This window comes from Lepus europaeus, chromosome 7 (assembly GCF_033115175.1).
Source record: "Lepus europaeus isolate LE1 chromosome 7, mLepTim1.pri, whole genome shotgun sequence".
NCBI classification, from domain to species: Eukaryota; Metazoa; Chordata; class Mammalia; order Lagomorpha; family Leporidae; genus Lepus; species Lepus europaeus.
In genome coordinates this window covers 13,064,322-13,077,669 of record NC_084833.1, presented here as the reverse complement: position 1 = coordinate 13,077,669, position 13,348 = coordinate 13,064,322, and the positions used below count along the sequence as shown (strand labels likewise).

Below are 13,348 nucleotides of genomic sequence, written 5' to 3'. Positions count from 1 at the left end.
TTAAACATGAGAGATAAGGTATAAGTTACACAGAGAGATGGAAGTGACAAAGGGTCAAATGGTAAGGAAGAATTGATTCAGATGTGGGGATCCAAGATCCTGCTAAGGAAGTGATATTTGAAATACTGGAGTGATTAGGAAGGAATCCAAAAATATGGACATTTGTAGGCACAGCCTTTCAGAGAGAGAGAAGGCCCTGGGAAAGAAATAGTTTGATATATTAAAAGTCAAAAGGGTCTGCAGGGTTAGAGCAGAGGGAATAAGATTGAGACTAAGCATGACAGGAAATGATGGAGAAAAGAGAGAGGCCAAAATAACATAGGGTCTTCATGGTAAAAGCTTGGGTTTTACTCCAAGGTGAAGGGATCCATTAAAGGATTTTAAGCATGAGAGTAAAGGAATCTGACTTATAATGTCCCTATAGTAGTGGAGTAAAGAATCAAGTGTTGACAAGCAAGAATGGATGCAGAGTGACTTTTGCATAATGACTTAGTCCTGTGTTACAGAAGAAAGTAGTAGGAAATAGATAAGAATTGATGAGGGATTGGCTTTGTTCAAGCAAAATTCTAAAATAATTATTAGAAACCATTCACAGAGAGATCATCAAATTACAGAAATATTTCTACCTTATCCTTTATCACGTTGTATCCCAATTCTGCTCTCTGTGTGCTACCATTTACCTAATATTTTGTGGATCAGAAAACTACAATGCTTCTCCAGCACCCCCATATCAAATTTGTACTTCTCAGACAGACACTCAAAATCTCTCATCCATAGCCCTCACTTCACCTTTCCAATTTCATCTTTTATAATGCAATAGAAGTCATCCCTTGCTTAAGGTCAGCCAAGCTCCGTACATCTCCTGAATATGACTTGTTACTATCTGCCTTCAGGCCTTTACTTATTCTGTTTTCACTGCTTAGAATAATTGCACCAATCAAAATGTTTGTTTCCCTTCAAGAATCTTGAATCATCTGAAAAATCTGCTTCCTCCTCTAGTATATGTTAGTTAATGTTCAAGAGGTTAGTGTTCGAAAGGTCAATGTCTGAAGGATCTGAAAGGGTGACTGATATTAAGTATGAAAAATAACTGAAAAAAATACAACAACGTTCTACAAGAAGATTTTCTTTTATTTTTCCTTTTCTTTTCTTTTTTTTTTTTTTCTTTTTTGACAGGCAGAATTAGACAGAGAGAGAGAGACAGAGAGAAAGGTCTTCCTTTTTTCATTGGTTCACCCCCCAAGTGGCCGCTACGGCCAGCACACTGCACCGATCCGAAGCCAGGAGCCAGGTGCTTCCTCCGGGTCTCCCATGCGGGTACAGGGCCCAAGGACCTGGGCCATCCTCCACTGCCCTCCTGGGCCACAGCAGAGAGCTGGACTGGAAGAGGAGCAACTGGGACAGAATCCGGTGCCCCGACCGGGACTAGAACCCGGGGTGCCAGCGCTGCAAGCAGAGGATTAGCCTAGTGAGCTGCGGCACTGGCCCCCACAAGAAGACTTTTAAAAGTTCATGGAAAATGCATGTTATAAGGAAAATATGAATGTATTTCACAAACTTTTTACCAAAATGGATTTTTTTAAAAAGTTTTTTTTATTTATTTAAAAAACAGAGCAGCAGCAGAAAAACATAGAGACATATCTTCCATTTACTGGTTTACTCCCCAAATGCCCACAACAGCTGGACCTGGGCCAAGGAGAAACCAGATCCATTTGGGTCTCCCAAATGGCTGTCAGGAACGCAAGTACTTGAGCCATCATCTGTTGCCTCCCAGGGTATTCATTAGCACAAACTGGATTGGAAGTAGAGTTGAAACTCAAACCCAGGCACTCCAATATGGGATGTGGCATACCAGGCAGCCTCTTAATTGCCTGCTCCAAACTTATCTTTTAATTCCAATTTTTCATGAGCTTAATTTTTAAAAAAAATATTTATTTATTTGAAAGACAAAGCTACAGGGAGGCAGAGGCAGAGAGAGAGAGAGAGAGAAAGGTCTTTCATCTCCCTGGTTCACTCCCCAGATGGCCACAATGGCCAGAGCTGGACTGATCCAAAGCCAGGAGCTAGGAATTTCTGAGTCTCCCATGCAGGCACAAGGGCCCAAGGACTTGGGCCATCTTCTACTGCATTCCCAGGCCATAGCAGAGAGCTGGATGGGAAGTGGATCGGAAGTGGAGCTGGACTGGCACTGCAGGTGGCAGTCTACACACTACACCACAGTGCTGGCCCCAGTGAACTTTAAAAAATAAACGTATTTGAAAAAGAAGGGGAGAAAGAAGAGATATATGGAGAGAAAGAACTCCATCATTTGGGGAATGCATGGGGTTGGACTAGTGCTGAGACTGGAAACTGGGAACTCAATCCAGATCTCTCACTTGAGCCATCTTTTATCATATAAATGTTACAAAGGTACATGCCTCATTTTACCACTCAGTTTCCTTACAATAATGAGTACAAATAACACATAGCACAAACCTGAGTTTTTCCACTAAATTAAATTTAATTTGGAAAATGAAATGCCAATTTAAGAGAATTCCTAAGAAAAGAGAATTGAAAGCTGATTTCTACAATAAAACTGGGGCCCCTGCATGCCCTGGAAGCTTCATCATCCAGTCTGCACCCACCTTGGCCTGCATTTCACTCAGGTGGGCCATGAGCTCATCCAACTGGGCAGCTGCTGAGGTTTTAGCAGGTGGTGGAGATTTCTTTGGCTCTTGGACCTCACTACAGAGGGGAAAAAAAAAAAGAATCATCCTAAGACATCAAAACCCAAGTAAATGTTAAGCCATGCATAAAATACCAGAAGACAGAATTTTAACTATTAACTCTTTAGATGTGAGTCTAGAACCAGAGACATAGTCTTTTTTTTTTTTTTTGTATTTATTTGAAGGTAGAGTTATAGACAGTGAGAGAGAAAAAGAGAGAAAGAGAGAAAGGTCTTCCTTCCATTGGTTCACTCCCCAAATGGCCACTACGGCCAGGGCTGCGCCAATCTGAAGCCAGGAGCCAGGTGCTTCCTCCTGGTCTCCCATGTGGGTGCAGGGGCCCAAGCACTTGGGCCATCCTCCACTGCCTTCCCAGGCCACAGCAGAGAGCTGGACTGGAAGAGGAACAACCGGGACTAGAACCCGGTGCCCATATGGGATGCCGGCATCGCATGCGAAGGATTAACCAAATGAGCCACAGCGCCGGCCCCGCGAGACAGAGTTTTTTAAAAATAGGTAGTAGACTGAAAATATGAACAAGGTTTAGCAGTTGTTTGTCCATTTCTCCTCGTTCATCTAAAAAAAAATCCACTTCAAAACTGAAGGAAAATGCTAGACATGTAGTTTGACAACCATTCTCTTCCAACTACCAGTTGCAAAGTAGCCTGTGAAAACAGCTTTGAAATCACATCTCTGAATTTTTAAATTTTAATAGCATTTTAAAAGTTAGTACAGGGCTGACACTGTGGTTTAGTCGATAAGGCCACCACCTGCAGTGCCAGCATCCCATGTGGGTGCTGGTTCGAGTCCTGGCTGCTCTACTTCTGATCCAGCTCTCTGATATGGCCTGGGAAAGCAGTAGAAGATGGCCCAATTCCTTGGGCTCCTGCATCTGTGTGGGAGACCTGGAAGAATCTCCTGGCTCCTGGCTTCAGATCAGCACAGCTCTGGCTGTTGTGGCCATCTGGGGAGTGAACCAGAGGATGGAAGACTCTCTCTCTCTCTCTCTGCCTCTGCCTCTCTGTAACTCTGCCTTTCAAATAAATAAATGAATAAATCTTTTTTAAAAAAAGTTAATGCATCAGGTATTATAACTCTTCTCAGTTATTTCGGACAACAAATAAAGAATAAATGAGGAGATAAAGTAGGCATCGACAAACTAAGATCTATGGATCAAATCGGGCCATGTCCATTCATCTACCTACTGGCTGCATTGCTCACCTATAGACTTCAGTAAGTGCTATACATAAATCTTATAGTAAACAAACCCTAAAGTATTTATTATCTGGACTTTTCCAGAAAAAAAGGGTGCAAATTCTTGGTCTAGAAAGTTCAGATAGACCTCGAATAGCTAAAACAATCTTATACAAGAAAAACAAAGCCGGAGGCATTATAATACCAAACTTCAAGACATACTACAGGGCAGTTATAATCAAAACAGCCTGGTACTGGTACAAAAACAGAGGGATAAACCAATGGGACAGAATAGAAATGCCGGAAATCAATCCAAACATCTACAACCAACTTATATTCGACAAAGGAGCTAAAACCAACCCCTGGTACAGGGACAGTCTTTTCAACAAATGGTGCTTGGAAAACTGGATGTGCACATATAGAAGTAGGAAGCAAGACCCCTACCTTACATCCTACACAAAAATCCACTCAACGTGGATTAAAGATCTAAATATACACCACAATGCCATCAAATTAATCAAGAACATTGGGGAAACCCTTCAAGACATAGGCACAGGCAAGACTTCTTGGAGAAGACCCCAGAGGCACAGGTAGTCAAAGCCAAAATGAACAATTGAGATTACCCCAAATGGAGAAGCTTCTGTACAGCAAAAGAGACAGTCAGGAAAGTGAAGAAGCAACCAACAGAATAGGAGAAATTATTTGCAAACTACACAACCAATAAAGGATTAATAACCAGAATCTACAAAGAGATCAAGAAACTCCACAGTAACAAAACAAACAACCCAGTTAAGAAATGGGCAAAGGACTTAAACAGGCATTTTTCAAAAGAGGAAATCCAAATGGCCAACAGACACATGAAAAAAATGTTCAGGATCTCTAGCCGTCAGGGAAATGCAAGTCAAAACCACAATGAGGTTTTGCCTCACCCCAGTTACAGTGGCCCTCATACAGAAATCAACAAACAACAAATGCTGGAGAGGATGTGGGGAAAAGGGCACCCTAACCCACAGTTGGTGGAAATGTAAACTGGTAAAGCCACTATGGAAAACAGTATGGAGATACCTCAAAAATCTGAATATAGACCTACCATATGACCCAGTCATCCCACTCCTGGGAATTTACCCAAGGGAAATGAATCAGTAAACAAAAGAGCTATCTGCACCTCCATGTTTATCACAGCTCAATTCACAATAGCTAAGACATAGAATCAACTTAAATATCCATCAACTGAAGACTGGATAAAGAAATTGTGGGATATGTACACTATGGAATACTACATAGGAGTAAAAAACAATGAAATTTGGTCATTTGCAACAAAATGGAGCAAGCTGGAAAACCTCATACTTAGTGAAATAACCCAGTCCCAAAGAGACAAGTACCATATGTTCTTGATTTGGGAGAATTAATAGTGCTCCTAAAATGAAAGCTATAGAAGCGAAATTGACACTTTTAGGATCAATGACTTGAATAGTTCTTGACCTAACTGTTGAGGGACAGTTTATCATAGTTACTTTTTATTTTGTATAACCTTTTTTTTCTCTATTTTCTTTCTTTTTCTTTTCTATCCTTCATACTATATGCTGAACTCTTTATGTAACATAGAGTTAATCATATGTATTTTAAGTTATTTGGAAAAAGATCCCAGTTAAGGATAAAAGAGGGAATAAGGATAAGAGGGAATAAGGAGGTAGTCTATAACTGTAAAGCAGTATAATTCTGCAAACAGTCCAACAGACTTACTTCTAAGGGTACAGCCTAAAAAGTTGTCATGGGACTCCAAACCCATAAAAATCGATGTTATAAATGCCATCTTAACTATTAAAATGATCATATTAAATGTTAAGGTCAACATATAGATAAGTTTAAGTATAAAAGTGATCATATAAATTACATTAAGTGTCTGGTAATAATAATAGAATTAAAAAGGAAGGAAAGTCCAATATGGGAAGCAGTCCACACAGCAGATTCCTAGAATGACATTTGCTGTAAATAACACTCTGACCTCAGAATCAACCCTTAAGGCTCCTTGGTATGGCTGAAAGGCCTGTGAGAGCATTTCAGGCATGGAAAGGCAAGACTCTGTGGCAAAAAATATTCTACACGGAGGATCTCTGTGAGACCTCAGTGGAAAGAAGGGTCATCAAAGAAGGATATACTCTTCTCTGAAGGGATGAGAGAACATCCACTTCGCTTACAGCTGTGTCCAAATACAGATGGAGTCTATGATCACAAAAGGCTTCTATAGCCTTGGCAGCCCATGGCAAGAGCCTCAGGTGATCACTGACATCATAAATAAGAGTGTTAATTGTTAAAGGAACAACAGAAGTCACTGTGTACTTACTCCTCATTTAGGACCTCCGTCCCTAATGAGTTGTACTATGAGAATTGACTGCAAATTTTGTTCCCAGACTGTACTCTATATGCTGTATGTGCGTGGGTGCAAACTGTTGAAATCCATGCTTAACATGGAGTTGGTCCTCTGTATATAAAATCAAACTAAAAATGAACCATAATGAAGAAGGTGATGGGAGAGAGAGAGGGAGGAGGGATGGAAGTTGGGGGTGGGGGAGGATGAGTATGGGGGAAAGAACCATTATATTCCTAAAGTTGTATCTATGAAAAAATGCATTCATTAAATAAAAGCTTGAAAAAAGTTCAGATAATATATATGATGATGGTTTCATATTCATATAAGCAAATGAAGAATCAGTGAAACTTTGAACTCAGCAAATGGAATACAGATCCTGTTCAAATACCTGCATAATCGTTAGTAAAATTATATATGAAAATGCAAAATAAAGTTCAATAAATTCTAAAAAGTAAATCATAAAGACCATATTTTTATATTACAGTGAATTATACAAGCCTCAGTCTACTACATATCTATTTTTGTTTTTACTTATTTATTAGAGAGAGAGAAAGAGGGGAGGGGGAAGATGCTATTCACTGGTTCACTTCCCAAATGCCCAGGCTGAGACTGGACTGGCTAAGCCAGGAGCTAGGAATTCATTTCAAGCCTTCTACTTGAGTGGCAGGAACTAACTACTCAAGCTGTCACTGCTGTCTCTTAAGGTTCCCATTATAGGAAAAAGATGACCAAAGGAAACAGTTAACAAGTTAGCTAGAGACCCATGTTAAAAAGCAGAAAGCTGGAATTAAAGCAGATGTGTCACTCTGGCAGAAATCAAGGTGTAGCTGTCAACAGAGATACTATGGAAAGAAGGTGACAGGAGAAAATATCCTGGATTCCCTACTTTGCATCCTCCACAGTGTTTCCCACTGGTCACAGCAAAGAGAGCCAACTGACCTACAGCCTTGTAAAACCCAACCTGCAGAGTCAGCTCCCCGGGAACATGGAGCAAGAAAGGAGGAGGAAGTGAAGCGAAACAAGCCACAGCCTCATAACTACAGGGAAGAAGGTGTCAATAAGTTAGGACTAGGGTGCCAAATACTAATCACAAAGTCAGATTAAACACGAAAACTGCATTTGGCTGGGCTGACTTTTCATATTATATGTTCATATATTCACTTGTACTTCTACTGAAGCCTTGGTTTCCTAGCTTGAAGAAAACTAATATACCTGGCATGGTGTTGTACTTGCTTTGTTTTTATTTTTACCAGACCTGAGAACAGAAAGAACAGGGACCAAGAGGAATGCTCACTGGGCAACTCACTGCAACTGGAATAAACTGGAAATACTTATTCATAAATTGTCTTTGCTTCCACCAAAACAGAAAGTACCCTTGAGTGGGAAGTTCTAAAAAGACTTCTGGTAGCACAAGTGCTTCCCCTGCATCTTTTTTTTTTTTTTTTTTGGCCTTCTGTGTTTCTGTGTGCACTACCGAGAATAATTCTGAAACCAAATAAGGTATGGTGTAGCACTCTTCACCAAGCACGACTCTTTACTATCTGTACTTTCAGCCCTTTCATTTACTTCCCAGAAACTTGTGCCATGTTTTAAAAAACTGCAAGCTATAGCTAAAGAGGAACACGGAAAGTGGCCTTTCTATTTTTTCAGACTGCTGACTCTGCTTTGGCCAGGAGAAGTGATTTAGTAGTGAATCTGTTTCAACATATAATTTTCATGAAAAGCAAATATCTCCATTTATACTCATTAGTACTAATTAATTAGAGCAAATTATTAGCCACAGATTGATAACAATTACTTCATAAGATTAATTTACAAAAGCAATTAATAAAAAAATACCTGTAGACATTGCGGTCCTGGATATTGGTGGTATACACGAGCTGTACCTAATAAAAGTGACAGAAAAGAGCAAGGAATGAATTTTCATTTCTAAAACGTGAGTCTTTATCAACACCCAGAGTTAGAGGATACTTTTAGCTTCTAAACCAGACTGACGCTAGAATATCTCTGAGATCTCCCTTCCTAAGGCAGAGGAATTTCCAGCCAGATAGGCTTACTTCTCAACAGAGTGGTTGTCATCTAAGCAAATACTAGCAGCCCTTTTCTGCCTAAAAAGTTTTGAAATAGAGAAGTAGATCACTCTCACATGGAAACCAGAAAACAAACAAAATGGGTCAGGGTAAAGTCCCTTTAACTAGTCAGGATGGTGCTAAGGGGTAAACTATAACATGATTATCTCAACATTTAAAAAAAGATAATTGTGGATCTAAAGGGTGGTGGACCAACAATCCATTTATTTATTGAATGAATACTTGTTGTCTGTCATATCCCCAGAGTTGGGAATGTGGAAATCAAAAAGCAAAACAGAACAATCAAATAAAGACTGTCTGCCTGGGAGTTTATAATCTGGTGATGAGAAATGGATCATAAACAAATTAATAAGTAAAATTAATCAGAGGCAAAAGATGGAAAGTGGGGGAAGGAGGGTCAAATACTCATATATGAATCAAGGAATGAGTCAATGAGAAGAGGACACTTGAGCAAGAACTTACAGGAGGTGAGGAAAATAAGCAGGTATCAGAAGACATGTGATCCATGTTGGAAGAACCATTAGGAAAGCACCCTCAAGCCTCTGTGGAGCAAGGAAGCCTCAGGGCCTGAATAGAGCGCACCAGGGAGAAAGAGGCAAAGAGTGAAAGTGGCCAGATCACGTTAGGGTGCCGATATAATTTACTGTCCAAATTGGGACACTTTTGAAAGTGAAAGGCAATTCTAAAAATAATTCATTTTTCACATTTTAAATTTATTTATTTATCTATTTATTGAGAAAGAGAGAGATTGAGAGAGAGAGGTCTCCCATCTGCTGACTCACTCCCCAAATGCCCACAACACCTGGGGTTAGGCCAGAACTGAAACTAGGAGCTGGGAACTCAGCCCAAGTCTCCTGTGTGAGTGGCAGGGACCCAACTACTTGAACCATCACCTAATGCCTCCCAGGTGTGCATTAGCAGGAAGCTGGAATTGGAAGCGGAGCCAGGAGTTGAACCTGGTTACTTGTAAGAAGAGGCATCTTAACCACTACATCAAATTCCCACTCTTACTATTTTTTAAAATATATTTATTGATCAAAAATTGTTTTATCATGTTGTAAACCTATGAAATAATTATACTCAAAGCTTATTTTCTAAACAAAATTTTCTAAAATATCTTAAATGGCATGTGACTACGAACATTAAATCAAATTTTAAGGAATGTCATATTGATTATCTGAACACAAAAATCAGACAAATAAATCATTATTATTGATATATAATACATACCTTCATTGGTTATTAGTCACTTTTAAAATACATTTTACTTTTTATAATATATAATAATTGTACATATTTATGGGTACAGTGTGATAATTAAATATATGTATGCGATGTGTTGTTTAAAGTCAGGTAATTGGCATCTCAAGCTGCTTAGGCATTTTTTTTCTTTGCATTGAGAATATTTGAACTCTAGTCTTCTAGTTTGTTATAAAATATATAATAACTTGTGAACTACAGTCACCCTGTGGTACTGTGAAATAGGAGGCTTATTTCTCCCAAATAGCAGTATTTTGGTACCCTTTATCTAACCTCACTCTCTCTTTCTCCCTACCCTTCCTAACCTCTAGTGAACACTGGTCTACTCTCTACACGTATTTCAGTGAAATCAACTTTTTTTTTAATTAGCCATTGCTGTCTCTAACATTGTGATGTGGAACGTTTTCTGAAAGATGCTTTTCAATATGGTGTCTTAATTTTCATAAAACTACAATTTTCTTCAAAGGTGTATTTTATGATTAAAATATTTGAAATTGATGGCTCTTTGATGCTTCTCTGAAGACTATAACGTTCTTAATTGAAAACATGATTCCTCTTTAGAAACGGATGAACCTCTAAATTCAGAGCAAATTCTGCTCAATTGAGACTATTCTTAATTCTACTTTTATATTACAGTACATAAATATTTCAGGTCAATATTTCAAGAACTGCTGTCATCCTGCTTCCTCCTTTCTTCAATAATATTCTTATAAGATAAAATTTCCACATTGTCTCAATTTATAATTCTTTTCAACATTTTGCCAAATACAGATACTTCAAAATCATAGATTTCCACAATTTCATTCTGTTAAGTGAAGGATATAAATTTGTCCAATTAAAATTAAGAGTTGAAAATACATCAAAGTCAAGATTTTTCCTGAAGCACAATTTTCAAAATAGATAATTAAAACATGCAGCCTGTCATCTTTCGATTTATTCAGTGTCTTTCCAGATTTTTGGGGGGAGAAATCTGAACTGCTTCCTTTTTGCAAGCTTTTCTTTAGACACTTGTACCTTGTTAAAAGCCTTGAAAGCTGAATTTTCATGCTACATTCATTGAGTAACTTGATTAAATATTTCCAACTGATTTTGGACATACTATAACCTAAATTTGGATGGCTTTACATAGTGATTTTTCAAAGCCTCTCTGGAATTTGCAAAATCCAGTTATTGACAGGCAAGACAGAGAGAAAACACACACACCTGTGCTGAATTGTTTCTTTGTGTTTGGTATCTGTTTTGGCCACAAAAGTTTGTGTATATATAGAATATAGCATTTGTAAATTTTGATGGCTGCAGTTTCTATATTGATTGGTAGAACACTGTAGCTTGTTTGGATGCAGTCTTCAACTCTGCATATTGCAGCTAGTTCCAACTACATTTCTGCTTCTCAGGTTTTGAAGTTGGTAAGAATACGGCGTAACGTTACCACAATGCTATGCTCCACCAACATTTGTATGCATCTTCTCACCACAAAAACCAACATTTTATCTTCCATATTAAACTTTTCAACTAAGTTTGCAATGGCATTCGCAATGTCAGGTTTCACTTTGTAACTGGAGAGTGAACAGGCAAATGTTTTATTCTTATTCTTTTGATTAAATGAAAGAAATGGAATCGTTTTGGAATGAATAGATTCTTGATTGTAGCCTCTGATAACACTGATACAAGACGGACATGATTTGATGGTTTGCACAGGGAATCAACTCATTATTCACCACAAGTTCACATTACTTATAAGCTTCTTGGAGTTGAAAATGAGCCACGTTGATTTAGGAAAGCTGTTTGACAGTGACAGAAGGTGTGCTTCCCAGTGAAGTGAAAACACTCTTCCCACAGCTGCTTGTGCTGAATTGTCTCTTGTGGCACATCCTTTTGTAGCTATGTGTTAACTTTCGAAGTAGATGCCGATGCTTCTTCACCATATGTGTGCCTCCTGCTTTACTAAAGGATACTGATATCTCTATTTGTCCCTGTGGTAGATGTTAATTGTTGACAAGTATTTTGAGTAAGTTACACATGCGTCATCAACTTTCTTAAGAAAACTAAACAAGCTGTTTGGCTTTTGGTTTGTTTTGAGCTAAGTGCTGAAAGGGTTTATTGTAAAATTTTTAAAAAGTGTTACCAAATAAAACAAACAGAGCTTTATACATACAAATAATCTCAAAATTGCTTTAACGAGAACATTCAGATTACATTAGCTCCATGGCGAGAAAGCCTAGCCTCCATTTCCCAAACATAATTTGTAAAACACTAAGGCATAATTTCCCATCTTTCCCACTGACCCTGAGGAGACTCCTTGTATCTCTCAGACCACCACAGGGACAATGGTAGAGCATTAGTGGTGGGACACCAAGTGGCCCACAGCAGAAAACCTGCAACAATTTTCTTATACCACCTAAGACCAGAGAAGATAACTGCTGCTGACTTCTTGCACTCAAACATTTAGTTTATATAGCCAACATCCTGCATATTTTCTTTGGAACATTGCTGGTTGGTTAGATTTTCCTTAACCTTTCTGTCTAAGGATACGGAAAAGAGGTTAGTTACCTCTCATCATTAGTTTCCTTTTGGACTTAGCCGCAATGAAGAAAGAATGGTGAGCAGGGGCCGGTGTTGTGGTGTACGTTAAGCCACTGCCTGCAGCACCAGTGCTCAGGGCGCCAGTCTAAGTCCTGACCACTCCACTTTGGTCAGCTCCGCAGTAATGCACCTGGGAGAGCAGCAGAGGATGGCCCCTGCATCCATGTGGGAGAATTGGAAGAGGCTCCTGGCTCCTGGATTTGGCCTGGTCCAGCCCTGGCCGTTGTAGCCATTTGGGAAGTGAACCAGCTAAGGGGAAGATCTCTGTGTGTGTCTCTCCCTCTGTCTCTGAAACTCTGATTTTCAAATAAGTAAAATAAAAAATAAAACAAAATACCTCTGACCACTGCATACATGATTTAAACACTGGAAGAGGCCAGAAGAATCAGATGGAGGTCTGCTAACCAATGCTGGCTTACTCTAACACAAATACTAGCAAGAAAACTTAGAAGAAAACAAAAATCCTGAAATTAATGGAAAAGTCAATAGAATATTGGAAAAACAAGCAAAAACCCAGGCCTCTTCCAGGTAAACTAAGATATAGGAGAGTGCTTCAAAAAGTTCATGAAAAATGAAATGAAAGATAATGCAGGAGTGGATACTTGGCCTAATGGTTAAACACCTGTGTCCCACATCAAAATACCTAGGCTACAGTTCAAGCTCCACTCCTGATTCCAGCTTCCTGCTAATGTGGACCCTAGGAGGCAGTAAGTGATGGCTCAAGTAGTTAGGTCTCTGCAGCCCAGCCCTGGCCAACATGAGCACTTGAGGAGTGAAGTAGTGGGTCGGATCTTTCTCTCTCTCTTTCTGATTAAAAAATGCAAACTTTAATGTAAATTGTCCATGAAATTTCTGGTGTTCTCATTATAATCACCCCAAAAGGATCAGTGTAAAGGCAGTGGCTTTTACTTCAAATGAGATGGGAAGTCATCATGGGGTTCTGAATAGAAAAATGGCATGGAGGTGTACATTGTGGCACAGTGGGTTAAGCCACCGCTTGGGGGTGTGGGTTTGAGTCCTACCTACTCTGCTTCCAATCCAGCTGCCTGCTAATGCAGCCTGTGAGGCAGCAGAGGTGATAGCTCAAGCTACCATTCACATGGAAGACCTGGATTAAATTCTGGGGTCCTGGCTTTGGGCTGGTC

General features: G+C 39.3%; 1 protein-coding gene across 2 annotated transcripts in view; it reads right to left on the bottom strand.

Moving 5' to 3' along the window:
• LPXN (leupaxin) overlaps positions 1–13,348 on the bottom strand; it is a 44,134-nt gene that overhangs the window by 16,954 nt on the left and 13,832 nt on the right. The window contains exons 3-4 of one of the 2 annotated variants that reach the window (XM_062197876.1): positions 8,110–8,156; positions 2,625–2,724 (exon numbers count right to left, since the gene is read on the bottom strand). In XM_062197876.1, the coding sequence (XP_062053860.1) occupies positions 2,625–2,724; positions 8,110–8,156 (147 nt within the window). The remainder of the gene's footprint in view (positions 1–2,624; positions 2,725–8,109; positions 8,157–13,348) is intronic. The other variant, XM_062197878.1, reaches the window with a different exon arrangement.